The following is a 16,290-nucleotide window of genomic DNA, read 5'->3' as shown; positions in this document are numbered from 1 at the left end:
GGCCCGCCTATTTGGACGACCATGCACCATTTCTGTAACTTTCTGGGGCCAGTTATCTACAAAAGGAAAGGTTTAGATCATCCAAACAGGTAGGCCCTATAGAACTGATAATTTTTGCTCCCTTTATCTTCTCCAGGCCACCCTCTTTCTAGTGTATTTATGACTATTCCAGTATTCCTATGGTGTGGGCCGTACAGTACTTTTTGAAAAAAATACTGGACTATAGGGGCCTACACCATATAGAAACTCGTTGATTCTTGAGTCCGAATTTATACGATGCCCCAATAAACAGTGGGCCCACATGTTTTGGGTGATCTAAGCCATTCATTTGTTTGGCCCTGATGTAGATAGGGTGTACCTAGAAAAATCGATCCTAACCTTCTCCATAGGAGGTTACATAAGGCCCAACAAATGAATGGTTTACATCACCCAAAAGTAGGGCCGGCAATTTCACCCGAAAAAGAGGGGATCCGCCCCGCCCCGTTTGGGGCGGGGATTCCCCGATTTGATAGGGGAAGGGGAAGGGGAAGGGGAAGGGGATGTAGTTGTCCCCGCCCCGTTAATCAATGCCATTTTTTTAATATATTTTTAAGTATATTTTTTTTAGGAAAACTACTAGAAACTCTGTGGATCGGCTACAAGATTCCCCCAAACATAAACTTAGCTTGTCTTTTCCTTTTAATTAGCTTCTGAGAGCATTTTGGTAACTATAATAACCTTTTGACAGATGTTGAAATAATAAAGACAAGTTAAGTGTATGCCATTATCAAAAAATCGTAGTGCGGTGGCGAAAATAAAATAATAAATTGCATTTTTATTTTGGTTAGGGACTTAGGGTTTCCTTAATTCCTTCCCTGAAAGAAACATTGCTCAGGTTAGGGACACAGTTCACTTTTTTGCATTTTGGTGATTCCCAAGCCTCTGAACATTGCTCAGGCATCTATTTGGGTTTATAACGCTTGTTGATGCGACTGCTGCGAGAATACTCAAGAGTCAAGTCAGTACTTCAAGGGATTTTGCTATCTTCTGAAGAGTAAGAAATATATCTCCTTCGTCTACAAGTATGTTAGTTTATAACATTTTTATATATTGAAATTGCATCAAGTTGATTAGGGACACCCATCATCAGTGTATCAATGACTAAAGAGGGGGTGATGTTGGAGCGGGGCGGGGCGGGACGGGGATTTTGTCCCTGGAGGATGCAGGGAGGGGAGGGGGATTCCCCACCATCCCCGCAGAGGGGATGGGGAAAATTCCCCGCAAAGGGGAAGGGGTAGGGGACCCCAACATCCGGCCCCGCCCCGCCCCGCCCCGTTGCCAGCCCTACCCAAAAGATGCTGGCCCCACTGTTTATTGGGGCACTGCACGGCCGTCCACCCTATAAAAAAAACTCCCCAGAACAGAGAGCATCCAAGAAGAAAGAAATCCTGAGAACAAACAAAAACAGATCTTCTCCTTGCTTCAATCCATCTCAAACCCACCATCAATGGCGTCCTTATCTTCATCCAAATACTCAGACAGTCTCATCGTGGTAGGAATCTCCTTCTGCACAGCTTTCCTCTGCGAAGGTATCTCATGGATCCTCATCTACCGTACCTCATCCTACAAATCTCTCAAATCTTCAATCGACAAAGCCTCCAAAAAACTCGAAACCATGAAAACTACATCAGCATCATCATCATCAACAAACCCATCATCCACAGGCCCCAAAAAATCATCCAAAACTAAGAAAATCGATCGAGTCGAGTCCAGCCTCAAAGAATCAAGCCGAGATCTCTCCCTCTCCAAATTCAAATCCGGAGCCGTTGTAGCCGTTGTTTTGTTCGTTGTATTTGGGCTTTTGAATTCTCTCTTTGAGGGAAAACCCGTTGCAAAATTACCATTTTCGCCTGTTGGATTTGTGCAGAAGATGAGTCACCGTGGACTTTCTGGAGATGATCCTACCGACTGTTCTATGGCCTTTTTGTATTTTCTTTGTTCGATCAGTATAAGGACTAATCTTCAGAAATTTCTAGGGTTTGCTCCTCCTAGGGGCGCTGCGAGTACTGGGCTCTTCCCAATGCCGGATCCTAAGACCAATTGATGTTCCTAATGATCTTCTGATTGTAATTTCTTTATCTTTCATTCCAATCTATGAATTTTCTCTTGGTAATTTGCTACTACCAAAATTAGGGTTTTTAAGGCTGATCTATCGGTTTTAGGGTTTTCTTGTGATTCTGGCAATGGTAATTCAGTTTCTGTAATTGGTGCTCTACTTGGATTGAATGGTATAATTAGGGTTTTGTGGTTTCCCCTAAACTTTGTGTTTTTTGCTAAATTTTGCACTTTAATTCATTCTATAAATTCTCATGATGATTTATGAAATATTGAGTAGATTGCTGTAATCCTACCTGTTCATGTTATTACGTGAAGATTCAGATTAACAGGATCTAATTTCATAGTGAAATTAATTCTGTATAATACCCAAAGATTACACCTTACATGAATCAGGATTTTTTTATGCTGAGTGTGGCCATGGTATTTCAGTTCCTTTAATTGGTGCTCTGCTTGGATTGAATAGAATAGTTAGGGTTTTGTGTTTTCCCTAAATTTTGTGTTATGCCTAACTCATGCACTTAAATCCATTCTATAATTTCTACTGATGATTTTAGATTTGTTGAGTAGATCATTGTCATTCTTAGGAAAAGAATCAGACGAACATGATCGAATAGTTCAGAAAATCCACCGGGCAAATCCGATCTAATCGTCCACAAATAAACGAAAATGCAAAAATAAATTACAAACTAAGATGAACACCGAGTTATACGTGGTTCGGCCAAGTTGTATGGTTCAGCCGAGATGCATGCGTCCACAAACAGATTGACCCAAACCCACAAACCCGCAACCCTTTCCCATGCTTCTCAACCAAGACCATACACAAGAGAAACCCGGGAAAACCTGAGAAAAACCCAAAAAGAAAAAACCCAAGAAGAAGCACTCTTCTTCTCTCCCTTTCCCTCTCTTTTTTTTTCTCTCGTCTCCTCTCTGCAGCTGCCACAGAAAGAGCCTCCCAACATTAGAGAAATGCCTCTCTTGCCTTTTTATATCCCAGGTTTTACAAAACCTAAAAAACACACTTTCACCTTTTGCCTTCCCAACTAGTGGTGGTGGGAAACAAGGCAACTTACCCAACACTAATTTCAAAGTGTAAGAGCGCTTTCTCATCGGGAATCGCCTGACTGCGGAGTCCAAGAGCTCTGTACGTTGGCGGAACTAGACAAGCGAGTGAACAGGACAAGAGAAGAACCAGGCAAGCGAGATTAGAACCCTTTCTCAATCAAAGGCAAGCAAGGAGCGAGGATATTCTCATAATCTATTTTGAAGGAGATAGTCGATGATCAAAATCAGATAGTATATGACCTGAATTGTTGAGGGTGATGACTATTGTTAGAGGTTAGCTAATTCAGTTGAGGAAATATAGATCTGTTCAACAATTTTCAGGTGTCCTGGAACAATGTTCACCAGAAGAAAACCAGTACGCTGATTTGCATGTGAAAGATAAAAAATTCAGAGATCATTAATTGTTCTTTAGGATTATTAAATGTCCTTTTTGACCCACCTTTATATTCATCTTTAGTGTTTTGTTTCCTTGTATCTAAATTTTCGTTAGTCTTTTTTTTTTGAATGATTTTCTTTTTTAGTCTTTATAGCTTTGTTGACCCCAACTAGTTTGGGAGAAACTGAGAAAGGCTTAGTTGAGTTGAGTCTTTATAGCTTTGTCTTTGTTCTGATGAAGTTTTGTTATTGATTGGTAACATCAACTATGATTAAGGGAAATGATAACCCCCCCCCCCCCCCCCTCCCCCCCCCCTTTAACAGTTTCTGTGAGAATGGTTCACTGCTTGAGGATAAATTCACCCCCTTTAATGTTTTTCTTTTCCTTTAAAACTTAACCGGGGGGGATATCACTTCCCATGATTAATCTTTCTTCTTCTTCATTTAGGCAAGTTCTATTAATTTTTTGATGGTTGAAGAATGTAACAAGGTTATTGCAGAGTTGTTGTACATGGATAGAGAATTCCGACTAATTAATGAAAGAAAATGCTAACTGATGGGTATGATTGTTGGTAGCATTGGGCGAATCAGGGATTGTATAAGATGAGAGAATATTGTTTGGATGTATTTATTTGTAATGAGTATATGAAATTATTTGAAAGCCAGATAACAATTTTGGGCCACTTCGTATACCTCTAAAATTTATGTTCATTTGGTTCGCCCTTGCCAAAATCAGCCGCAAGGGTGCTCCCATTGGATCAGCGTCACGCACTGAAAATTAATAACCTTCACTCGCTAGTCATGGAAAACATCCATTGCCTTTGGAGCCACCATCAAACATGAATTTCACCCAACTGGGAGGAGACAAGTTCACTTGGGTGCCACTTTGGACTTTGTTTTTCCACAACTATTGTCCTTCAACATTTAAGAAACTCACCCACAGTCTAGTTTGTATTGAGCTTGTGGCCTCTTGCCCACATAATGAGATCAATTTTAACAGGGCAAAGGGGACAAGCCTCCACATGACACTGTCCAATCCAATTAAGTAAAATGTTTTTGAGAGATAAAGAGCCCAAGAGACTCAGAGAGACCAGAACTTTTTATAATACCCATTCATTAACGATGAAAGGGAAACGAACCAAAAGGTGTTCCAAATTTTCTTCACTCGTCTTGCAAAGGATTCCAATTTTTCTTTTCACTCTTCTTGCAAAGGACACCTGCTGCCGAGATGAAAATTCCTTCTCTTGAGCTGCTCACAAGTATTAATTCTTTTCTTTATCACCGTCAATGCAAAGGCTGTGACCCGAAGTGGGGCTGCTGATTTCCAAATTCTGACACTACTGAAAAGGAGTCATGAGGATCTGGAGTCCAAACCCTGCAATCAGAAGAGTTATGGAAAAAGGGCACTGTTTGTTTTGAATTTTGAGTCCAATACTGGGCTCAAAATTGTGTTTAATTTTGAGTCCAATTACCAGTTTTTGGACTCAAAATTGATTCTAAAAATCCAAAACGAAGATGGCTTTGGAAAAAAAGAAGAAAAGAAACTGTTACAATGGAAAATATGATTTTTCAGAAAACTAGGTGCAATTTAGGCTCTATCGATGTCACTGCTTTCTTTGATGTAACCCACTACAGTTTCCATCGGAGTCTTAGAGTTCATATGCGTGTTATTTCGTGATAATTCAGCTTCAATTCACTGATGCAATGGAATGACCAGTAGAAGTATCCCAAAGGCTCCCCTCTATATGATGTATCCTCAGACATATAAGCTTGAGTGACAGCATCATTATCCTAGTAGTTAAAAGTATCCCATTGCAGAATTCTATAATACTAACAAGCTCCATTTGTTTAAGAATCAAATCTATTAACTTCTCAAATACAAAAAAAAAAAAAAACTTGAACAATGGCAGAAAAGTAGGACTAGTTTTTCTCTACTTGCAATCAATTAACAGCTACCAATTTACAGAGAAATTCACCATATGGATTCTACCCACTTAAACCCATATTACATTTATTTTTCATGTATTTTATATCTTAATTCCATCTACTGTTCTTTCCATATACGTCCTGTTACTCTCAGTTTCAACTCCTGATGGTTACCACCAGAAAAGAAGAGTGCCAAGTTTCTCTGTATGATTAGCCCGTCCTGACTGTCGCGTACTTCCCGGTGGGTATCACGGATACTTCTCGGAATTCCTTGCCATGTCAGCTTCCGGCCATTTGCACCCACTTCCAGAGTGTAAGTAAAGCTCTTTGCTTCTTTGTAGTCGCCCATGAATCTTAGGAAGGCCATGTACACGGGAGTCATTCCCAGCTGGAAAGCCTCAAAGTGCAAACAGAACTGCTTGCCGAAACAGTAGAACACCTACACCAAGTACAGTCTTCAGTTCATGGTATCAAAGGATGTTACTATAGAGAAAGACGGATTTCACAACACCCGAAAATTCTCTTCTCAAATAGTGAAACCAAAGTTTACACTAGCCCAAGAACAACAACCAAAGTAGAAGAAGAACAATGCCCAAAAAAGATGTGCTTAAATATATGAGAGAAAAACAAAACATACAAGATAAGAACACAAAAAAGAAGAAAGCTTGCACACAAGAGAGCTTCAATGAAGCTTTAATGGAGGTCTAGGTAGTGGAGAATCTCTACAAAAGTGAAGTAATGAGAATTAGGCTTGGTCAAGGAAAGTAAAGGGAAGATAGCTTAGGTAAGTGGTAGTGGGTATGGGAAAGTGGTGTCTTAAATGCTTAGGGAAGTAGTGGGTTTGGAGTTCCAAGTAAAGGTTTGAATTTGAAATAGGTAGGTAGTGGGAAAAGATGGAGCAAACATGTGTGGCTCACACATGTGCAAGCTAGGCAAAAAGACCAACATGCCCATGGACACAAAAGTACATATTTGCCCTCACTACAACACTCAAAATAAAAATAAAATAAAGCTACCCAAAAAATACACTTTAAAATTTAACAGTTACAGGAGTTGGACCCGGACAAAATAAAAAGAGTAGAAAATTTTGATATTTTCTTGATAAGATGCTTTAAGCAAATGCATTTGGTATAAGATACAAATAAACTCATCCTTGCATCATACATCTTCAATATATAACTTCGAAATTTATTGGAAGAATCAAACTCATGATTTTCATCGCATGTCAGAGATGCTTAATTTATGTTTATGCATGTTGAGATGAAAGAGCACCAAATCCTCAATGTGTGGTGAAGAGTTTTGAAGGGTCTAGTAGTCTCCTTTGGGTTTTGTTTTGGCAAATTTTTACTGAATTGGGGATTAGACTGGGGAAATAACTTAGACACCCAGGGAGGAGACGGGGTGGCCAGGATGACCAGTCCCTGCGTGCCCTGCATGTGGCCAGATGACCCACATTCAGGGCACAGTTCCTTTCTAGAAAAAGTGACCATTTGGAATAAAAAGTGAACATAAAAAATATTTCAAATATATGCAAACCACTTATCATAAACCCCAAAGCATAAAAAAACAACTTACAGTCAGCATCCATGTAGCATGTTCAACCTCCTGTGGGTTGGATTTGACATATCGATGGTTGAAGGTACACCCATTGTGCATGTCAACATTGTGGTCGTCCTTAAGGTGCGCAACAAGGGTCGGGATGTCACCAGTGACTGAGCATTCTGATCCAGCGTAAGGACAATTGTATGGTCGGAAATGACAATGCTGTTCATGCTTGAGCTTGCTGTAGTATAGAAATATATCGTGGCAACCTCTGTCTTGGTATCTGCAAGGAAGTTCCAATGATGCTGCCACCTTCTCCAAAGCCAAGCACCTTATGTTACCAAGCTCCTTGTGACAAGTTGGGCAACGGTTGTGCACTCTGAGCTTGCATTTTGAACACAGAGTGTGGCCGTTTGGACACTACACAGGAAAATTAAATGATTGAATGCAAAACTAGATCAGTTTGAGAATCTAAGCTACATCTTCTTCATTATCAAACTGTCAAAAAGTAAAAACAACATCATTTTAGAATATAAGTGCATGGTAGATTGTATCAAGAACCTTTGAGAACAGGTACTTTCAATTTAAGATGTGTTCAATATCCATCTCTGATAGGATTTTGACCCCCTTTGTATGTGTTAGGGTAAAGGAGAAAATAAGCCTGAAACCTTCTGATCTTTCAGAAAGATAATGTATATCTCTTTTTAAAATTCATTTTTCTTTTCCCTTTTATGTTAAAACCCCATGTTTTCCTCTTCCTCCATCAGAGGCTCTTCTTCTCTTCGAACCGTTCTCTTGCTCATTTCTTGTTTGTTTGAGCACTTTATTTCTTTGGCTTGAACAATTACATCACTTCTTACAGAAAATTATTGTGTCAATATGGTTGTACTACCTGATTGTACTAAAGATTGTGTTGATTTGCTTGTAGAAATGATAATGTCTGCCGTGTGATTTGTGGACAAACTTTTTTTTTTATGGATTTTTTTTACTACAAAAAGGATATATTCATATAGTAATGCATTGTTAGATTTACCATGTATTCATGCAATTTAATATACAATTTATGTTTTGGAGGGTTTCTGGTTTCTTACGAGGTTGATCCCAATTGTATATACTAAAATCCTATATATCTCATCAATGTTATGTTTGTAAAAACTATTGTTGTTTTTCATGATCCATAACTGGTACTTTTTATAGAAGAAGGGGAGAGAGGTTGATCCCAATTGTATATACTAAATTCGATAGATCTCATCAATGTTGTGCTAAAAACTAGTTTTGGTTTTTCATGATCATTACCCATAACTTGTACTTTTTAGAGAGAGAGAGAGAGAGAGAGAGAGAGAGAGAGAGAGAGAGAGAGATTGGTTAGGGAGTCCCTCATTAATGAGTATATATATATATTTTTTAAATTCACAAAATCCCCCACAATGCTTTGATATTCCAGGCCATCTTTGAGCAATCACCAAACCCTTCACTGTCTCCCAATCTTTTGCTAAGGGCGACTGGAGTAGCCACAAGTTTTTCTTGAATCACTCATCTTTTGATAGAAAACGAGGAGAGAAGAGATCACACAAAGGAGGTGAGGTGACATCGCGTGAAGAGCCTGAAAGGTTAATTAGAGCCTCCTTCGTTGATCTGTAATCTATATATTTGGTAGACTTTACATGCCAAGCTACTGTATTACAATAGTACAATATTACAACTTAACATTCCTTTTCACTCCCCCTCAAGCTGACCATCGGTTTGTCGCATGGACATCTTGTATTTCAAAAATTTTTCTTTGGTCAAGTATTTTGTAAAAATTTCAGCAATTTGATCATTGGTTCGGATGAATCTTCCTTCAATTTCTACCTTCAATCTACTCTTGAACAAAGTGGTGATCAACTTGAATACATTTCATTTAGTCATGAAGAGCCGGATTGAAAGATATGGCCAACGCCCTTTGGTTGTCACAGTATAGGATGGTAGGCCCCAACAGTTGTTCCAATACCATAGCTATGTATCTTCTCCATGACACTTCAATTGTAATGACTGTCATCACCCTATATTTCGCTTCAGCACTGGATCTTGCAACAACCTTTTGCTTTTGACTACATCGTGACACTAAATACTACATCATGACACTAAATGCTTTTTGTTAGAGAGTTAAGTTAGTGCAAGTCCCATCATATTAATGACTGTCATCACCCTTGAACTACAATCAAATAAGCATGAGGAAAACCCGAAAGAAAAAGGAAGGGCTGAATAGAGCATGAAATTCCTGATGTCATGATTATCTCCCTTAATGGCAGTGGATTTATGGTAATCGGTAAATCTTGATAGGCAGTCATGTGGCTTCAAATTGTGCCAATGACCAGGAAGAAATGGTAGGAACGATGAAACAAAGTAGAAGGTATAAGACAACCCACAAAGGCTAGCTCTTCTAGTATTCTTCCCATATACCTCGAAAGAACAAAAAATAAAAAAGCCGTGGGACTTGGACAGCAATGTAAAAATAAAATTAAGAGCAAAAAAGGAAAAGATTATAAATATAGCGAGTCAAGCAACTTGAAAATTGCAAACTAGATGAACAAACACAGCTCCAAAATCATTCTCGTCTTTGTTTGAACTACTGAAAGTTCAGTAGTTGCAAGTTCTGAACTATAGAAATTTCTGGATATAAATTGTGGTACTTTAGGAGTGAGGAGAATAATTTAGAGGCACTTCTCATGGAAAATTCCCAAAACGGCCCTGCTGCCTACTTTTATGATTGCACGTCCGCAAACACGATTTATTTTAGTACTTCCTCAACAGTTTATCTTCCTAATACTACTGCAACACAAATGAGGACCAGCTTACAATGCTTCCATGTTCAAAATTCCAAAAGCCATCCAGAGACAACTATAAAACCGAGAAGGACTTCACTTAACCAACAATCCAAATGCCTACAGTACATGGTTGCTCCATTTTTAGGACAAATAGATGGAAGAAAATGCATATCACTCCAAAGACCGGAGAGTTGAATGTTGTTTCCTATCACAGTTGACAAAATATGAAGGTATTGCAATTGCCACAGAAACTAACAGTGTGATTATGAAGTGAAATCTGTTCATAGTGCCTTCACATAAAGTCAGATGTTGTAGAGGTCTCACTGAGAAAGTTATACTTTAGTTGGAAATTAGAACTATAAAACCAGTGGCTTGATGGAAATTTGGCTCAGTAAACTATGGATTTATAAGTTAAGGGAGTTAATTGTCCTCTTATTATTCAGTCAGAGTCAGCCTTTATTCAAGTCTAAAGATCATACCAAAACATATCTTCCGCTAACCAGATGTGATAAAAATCTGGAGTCTTGTTAAAGACCGTACAAATATGACCAAGTCCTATGAGAAAATTTACATCGGAAGTGGGTATGATGGTTACAATATTTTCTACCGAGAGAACATGCCCCGAAGGGGCTTTTCATTGGGCTTGTGAATGGGGTATGGCCATAGCAGTGACATATGGCATTGATTGAGAAAAAGGAAATGAGAAAACAAGCTATAAGAACAACTAATCGCATAAAACAACAAAATAAATAGTGAAAACTAAGCAAATAATATTCATAGAATTACAGCATGTCTCCAAGAGTTTTTCATGTTGTTGTTAAAAATAAAAGTTCCTATAAAAAAATATGAGCAATTATTGCAAATATGAAAATATGGAAGGCAAACTATAAACAATGAGAAAGAAACCGTGCGAACCTGGTGAATTGGAGGGTACATCGAGCTTGCACAAACAGGGCAATCAAGTAGCTCTTGGACGCCATTAGTTGATGATATTCCAGGCTTTCCACACAAAGCAGTGATGGCTTTTGTTGGAGCGACCTTTTCGAATTCTACAATCGCAGTTAATTTATCAGAATCTGCAAGAGCAGAGTTGGACTCAAGAACTTCCTTGAAGATACTGTTTCCTTGAGCCATGCTTGTAAACTCTAAAGTCCAACGACTAGTGAGCTCAATAAGTATCCAGTAATTGGCTTCCCACTCGTATTTTTTGGAAATATCCAAGGAAAAGATTCCCCTGATGAGCAAATTTAACATTAAAAATTGTCATTACAGTACTAGACAAGAATCTAATTAATGGTAATATGATGTATATTGCATAGCAAACACTTTCAATCACGATAATTTTCACAGTCAAAGATTGTGGTTTGAACAAAAATCCATGATTGGATACTTGTAACTGCTAAGACTTGGTCTGGGAGAATTCTAAGGTTTGAAGAAACATCTAAGATTTAATAGTTTAAGGTTGTTCTCAACAATTTGGGTTTTTTTTTTTACTACATCTGCCACAAGTCCATTGAATGAGGTATACATGATTGAGGGGTTTAGTTCAATTATTAATGTTGGTTCACAGAATGTTTTCTTGGTCTAAATCAACAAAACCTTCTGGAAAATATGCTAGAAAGATAAAGAGCTGGTTTTGCAATCTGTCTCTAAATTCTACAAGGAATAAGGAATGTTTTTAAATCCTTAAAACAACCTTTTAAGTGAAGTGATGGACAAATTTGAGACTTAAATCAATCTAACAAACTAATGTCACCTCATTCGCAACTCCGATTAAATAAAACAGAATCATATACCAATCCAAGCAGAGTAAGAACACAGATTTCCCCACCAGCGAAATATAAATACTTAAACAGAACAAATGGGTAAAGCACTTAAACCCCAGACCAAAAACAACACTGCCTGACTCAATTCCCTTCTCAATACACCACATTTTCTATCAAATAAGGAAGCCTAAAATAAAAGAGACCCAGAACACAAATACCCAACAGAAATTTCTTATCTCTTTTTACCACCTTTGATAGAAATAAAAGCGGAATCAAGGAAAACTATCAATGTAACTCAAAATATCTACTAAAATATAAACAGCCAGTAAAAATTTCCCAACTTACTCTCGATTGAGACTGCCTCAAACCACAAAGAACAGCATTAAAACAGGCTCCCTTCTATGCAAATAAGATTATAGAGAAGAAAATGAAGTAACCCATGTAAGAGACCCCGAGATTTACGCATTACAATGTCTTTCTTAAATGGCTTTTTTCCAAAAGCTGAGTGTTGTCTTTAATGGCCATTTTCTTAGTTTCAGTAAGTCAGGTCCTCACTCGTTGATTTTAATATTGGATTCTCTTATGCCTTTTTTCCGCTTTGGAAATTTCCTCGAGATTAGTGCAGTACTTTCCACACGCACAATTTGAAAATTAATTGAACGTTGACGTTTACCCCCGTGTGATCTGGGTTCCATTCACTGAATGGGCACTGTTTTATACGAAGACAGAACAAAAGACCAGTTTATGACAAACATAGTTCAACATACTTAAGAGGGAAGTGATATAATGCCTCCTTTTCTTTCTAGGCCAGCCCCCTTAAAATTATACACATTATCCCATGTTAATTTGTCTTATATAATTTGCTACTCTTAAAAATAGGCACTTTCATCAATGTAAAATTTATCCAATATACCTCTTGATTTCTAAAGTATATCTCTAGAACCTTAAATTTGTTTAGCTAATGATGTTGCCACAGCCATGTTTTGATAATTGCACTAAATCTTCTGGCCTTTTATTACTTAAGCATCTGCCAAAGGTTAATGCATTCCCCAAAAGATCTCGGAAGCCAATTAAAAAGAAGAGACAAGTTGAGTTTGTGCAATTGTTAAAACTTGGTTGTGCAAATATCAGTAGCCTATTTTGTTAGCCCTACTCTAATAACAGCTATGCTGAAGTTGTGTGCTCCAATGATGATTAGTTTTTCTCTTTCAAATATGTTGAAACATCTATTAGCCTGTTTTTTTTTTAAAAGTAAACTTAAGTTTAGGTTATATTTAAAAAAAAATAGGCCTATGAATTTGAGCATAAAAAGTTTTTTAGTTAATCTATATTTGAAACTTTGAGTTTATAACAATTTAAAATATCCTTCAAAACCTTTTAAATGATACCAAAGATCTTTAGAAGAATTTCTCCAAAAACAATCTAAAGTTTTCAACTACATTATATCAAAGTTTTTTTCAATAATCCTAGAAAGTTCAAAAGTTTTCAAAGACTTAAGATGGATAGTACCATAGTGGGACGATTACAGCTCGTCGTAAGAAAATTATCTTAAAACGGCCATATCTTCTTCATCTGATGTCGTATGCCTTATAGAAAGATTTCAAAGAGCCCTACAACTTCACTTTTAACGAGAAAGGCATCTGCCCTACCAGAAAGGTGTCTCCCACATTAGAAAGTCAGTTGCCCCATTCGAATCTCGCAAAGAAAAATATTACAAACAAAGATTTAGAACTCTTCCAAACAAATTAAGACTTGTTTTTTCTCTTGAAATTCTACCAAACTATTCTTAAGCCCTTTCTATCAAATCATAACATTAATAAGTCTTAATTCATACTTAGCTCTAGTTTTTAATCCAATCCATTGAATTTAAGCAAAAATCAAGTTTTCCATAAAACTCAATACAAGTTTTTCAATTCTTCAAGAGTAGTCCTAATAAGCCTAGTTTTCTAACATGAAATATAGTGCTAATATTTCTTCAAATTCATAATCCCATCTCCCCTGCTCACGCTCTCTATATTAATGCAATGAAAGACTAGCACAAACTATCTGTGGCAATGCTAAAATGTCGAGCGCACAATTCTTTGAATCATTTCGGTCGAAATATCCAAATTTAAGGGAGATAGTACTAAGAGTCTAAGACCCTTTCGAATGTAGGGCTATTGGGTTGAATGGTTGCTTATCCTTGTTAAGACATTTACCTTTGATTGCTATATGTAAGCCCCTACTATATTTTTGTATTCCAAGACATGCATGGGCTAGTCCTTGGGGATTAGTCAAACGCTGGGTCTTCCCCTAAAACTCCAACTAGTCATTAGGGTTTAAATTAATACAGATAAATTAGCAGAAGGTCTTCGCTCTAAGTACAGAGATTAATTAGTGTATTCTTCACTACACGACGTAGGTCTTGTGGGGGGGGGCTCACCACTAAGAAACACAGGGTGTATCCAATGGGTGCGACAAATACTAGTGCCATGGCCATCCATTATTTTTATCGAAAGAAGACTAAAGCCAAGTTCTCGGGAATCGACTTTTGAAAAGGATTGCCGTATAATATGGGGTGGTCTGGCCCTTAGAAATTTGGACTGCCTTTGGAAAACTTTGCATAAAATAGGATTGATTCCTTTGTAAATCACGAAGTTTTATTGCTAAGAAAGATCCAAAGCAACTCCCATGCAGCACTGGTAAATGTGGAGGCCTAGAACGGTCTGGGCCGTCTATTTCGTGGCCTCATTTTGAATAGGGCCCACATTAAAGACCCCAAGATATGTTGATCGGATGGTTACGATGGTAGGAACATAGAAATCGGGCCTTAATTACCCAAGATAAGGCTCATGAAATGCCGTTGCCGGGTTTCCAATTAATATGTGACGATTCTTTGTAGGGAAATGACTTGAGCGCTCCAATGTTTTGATAAACAGGTGCTCCCATGTTTGTCGCGTAGTATTTAAAGTGCTGTTAGATGAATATTACAGTTCTCAAAAAGCTTTTAAAGCCCTTTAAACACTGCATGACAAACATGGGAGCACATGTTTATCAAAACATTGGAGGGCTGAAATCTTTTTCCTTCTTTATATTCTATTCCATCTAGGATAGTGCATTGTGCTTGTCGTCTTTGGTAGGGAATTGGTTGTCCAATGTACTTATATATATGTATGTATGGGAAACGATAAGACAAAACCAACCTATATCTTAAAAGCAACACAAAACTGTCTTTTTTCTCTTTGTATTGACTTCGAGATGAAGGAAAATGAGTGCGCGTGGGAGAGAGAAAGAAAGTCGAAACAGAAGGGGGGTGTAAATAACAATTTCGTATTAGAATAGGCACATTGACATGTATGCACACCTTAGAGCACCAATCAAGAATCAACCTCTTTGCAGGGCGGGCATCTTGACAGGCCTTAACCCAAACACAACAGGTTCAACTGGATTTCGGCTCTAATTGGGTCGGCATTTAGAGTTCTAATCGACATGCCACATGAGTTTCAGGGGGCATTTTTTTTATTTTGGTGGCGTAGGGTGTCCCCACCCCCTTTGGAAGTAGGACTATTCCCTACGGATGTGCGCAATAGCCCGCAAACCACGCGCATCGGGTAAGCCCGGGTGGGATTTGATCACACGTCTCCAGGGAGCGAACCCGAGACTTATGCCGAAGACCCACACCCGCCCGGGCTCCGTTTCAGGGGGCATGTTAAAATATATCAGATCATTGGTATTTAGGTTAGTTTATGATTTCTATTCTTATCACTCTTTATGATTATGCTATCTCTTTCTATGTTTACCTATTGTCGAATGAGAGTTTTATATAAATAGTCATTAGGACTAATTACAATTTAATCTATGATTAGTGAAATCCTTTAGAGGTAAGGCCTTGGCAACCTGAGGCAGATCCCATCTGCCTAACTCTATCATGATTTTATTAGGGGTGCAACTCGGGTTGGGCGGGTCAGGTCCAATATTTTACAGGAAAACCGGAGATTCGTAAACCCGACCCTACCCAGTATAGTTTCTCGGGTTGGGTCGGGTTAGGTCTGGTTTTCATTTTTTTAGCATAGGACAGTTACTAATTTTAAAGAGGGATTTGATATTTTCACTCCCCCTGCATTACGCATGCGCTCCCCTTATAAAGTGACTCGATGTCAAAAAGCGTTAAAGTTGCCTACTGTTCATGTCAAATCCCGTTATAAGGGGGGCCCATGCGTAATGCAGGGAGAGTGAAAATATCATCTCCCTTTTAAAGATTGCGGGGGAAAAAAAACAAATCTTATGTCCTCAAGTATATAAATTGAACGACACTATTTTCACATAACATACATGATCACCTCAATGAAAACAATTGTATCAATATATTGAAAAATAATTTTCTTTGTTATTCAAGAGATATTTAAGAAAGTCACATCACACCCATATGAGTCGGGTCGGGTTTCGGTTTCGGGGTTTTTTCTTTAAACTAGCCCTACCCAAGATTGAGTCGGGTTTTCCAATTTAAAATCCGACTCCACCCAAGACCCATGATTTCTAGACCCAAACCATGTTATTTTCGGGTTGGTTCGATGCGGGTTTTACCCGTTGTAGCCTAGCTTTTATCACAATTTTCAAAATCTTATGGATGTCTTTTTATGTACTTTTTTCTGGTTTTTTCTCCTGGCCAACATGACCCAATGCAGCCCGATTTAGAAAATTGGGTTAACCAATTGGTTAGAGTTGACCCTACTCAA

General features: G+C 38.1%; 2 protein-coding genes across 3 annotated transcripts; one reads left to right on the top strand and one right to left on the bottom strand.

Moving 5' to 3' along the window:
- The first annotated feature begins 1,392 nt into the window (after positions 1-1,392).
- On the top strand, positions 1,393-2,298 carry LOC143863548 (uncharacterized). Its single transcript, XM_077374254.1, has one exon. The coding sequence runs from the start codon at positions 1,487-1,489 to the stop codon at positions 2,081-2,083; it is 597 nt and encodes a 198-aa protein (XP_077230369.1). The 5' UTR covers positions 1,393-1,486; the 3' UTR covers positions 2,084-2,298.
- A 3,079-nt stretch (positions 2,299-5,377) lies between these two features.
- On the bottom strand, positions 5,378-12,142 carry LOC143863960 (E3 ubiquitin-protein ligase SINAT2-like). Of its 2 annotated transcripts, none has more exons than XM_077374770.1 (4): positions 11,921-12,142; positions 10,725-10,858; positions 7,036-7,422; positions 5,378-5,899 (listed from the first exon to the last, which is right to left on the bottom strand). In XM_077374770.1, exons 2-4 carry the CDS (start codon positions 10,743-10,745, stop codon positions 5,579-5,581), a joined length of 729 nt encoding a protein of 242 aa, XP_077230885.1. In that variant the 5' UTR covers positions 10,746-10,858; positions 11,921-12,142; the 3' UTR covers positions 5,378-5,578. The 2 variants fall into 2 exon arrangements, with proteins under 2 accessions (XP_077230885.1, XP_077230884.1); XM_077374769.1 differs by having other exon boundaries at positions 10,725-11,043; positions 11,921-12,141.
- Between the last annotated feature and the right edge of the window lie 4,148 nt (positions 12,143-16,290).

This window comes from Tasmannia lanceolata, unplaced genomic scaffold, assembly GCF_043159265.1.
Source record: "Tasmannia lanceolata isolate RefF3 unplaced genomic scaffold, GAP_Taslan_0.1 ptg000044l, whole genome shotgun sequence".
In the NCBI taxonomy this organism is placed as follows: domain Eukaryota; kingdom Viridiplantae; phylum Streptophyta; class Magnoliopsida; order Canellales; family Winteraceae; genus Tasmannia; species Tasmannia lanceolata.
The sequence above is the reverse complement of the archived record's forward strand: the minus strand, read 5'-3'. Positions and strand labels throughout refer to the sequence as shown.

What these genes read in the sequence shown, in the direction of transcription:
- LOC143863548 (XM_077374254.1), top strand. Translation starts at nt 1,487, where the DNA reads ATGGCGTCCTTATCTTCATCCAAATACTCAGACAGTCTCATCGTGGTA.
- LOC143863960 (XM_077374769.1), bottom strand. Translation starts at nt 10,943, where the DNA reads ATGGCTCAAGGAAACAGTATCTTCAAGGAAGTTCTTGAGTCCAACTCT. An exon ending in TGTACCCTCCAATTCACCAG is followed by an intron (nt 7,423 to 10,724) that starts GTTCGCACGGTT and finishes TTTCCTGTGTAG; the next exon opens with TGTCCAAACGGCCACACTCT. An exon ending in ATGCTACATGGATGCTGACT is followed by an intron (nt 5,900 to 7,035) that starts GTAAGTTGTTTT and finishes TACTTGGTGTAG; the next exon opens with GTGTTCTACTGTTTCGGCAA.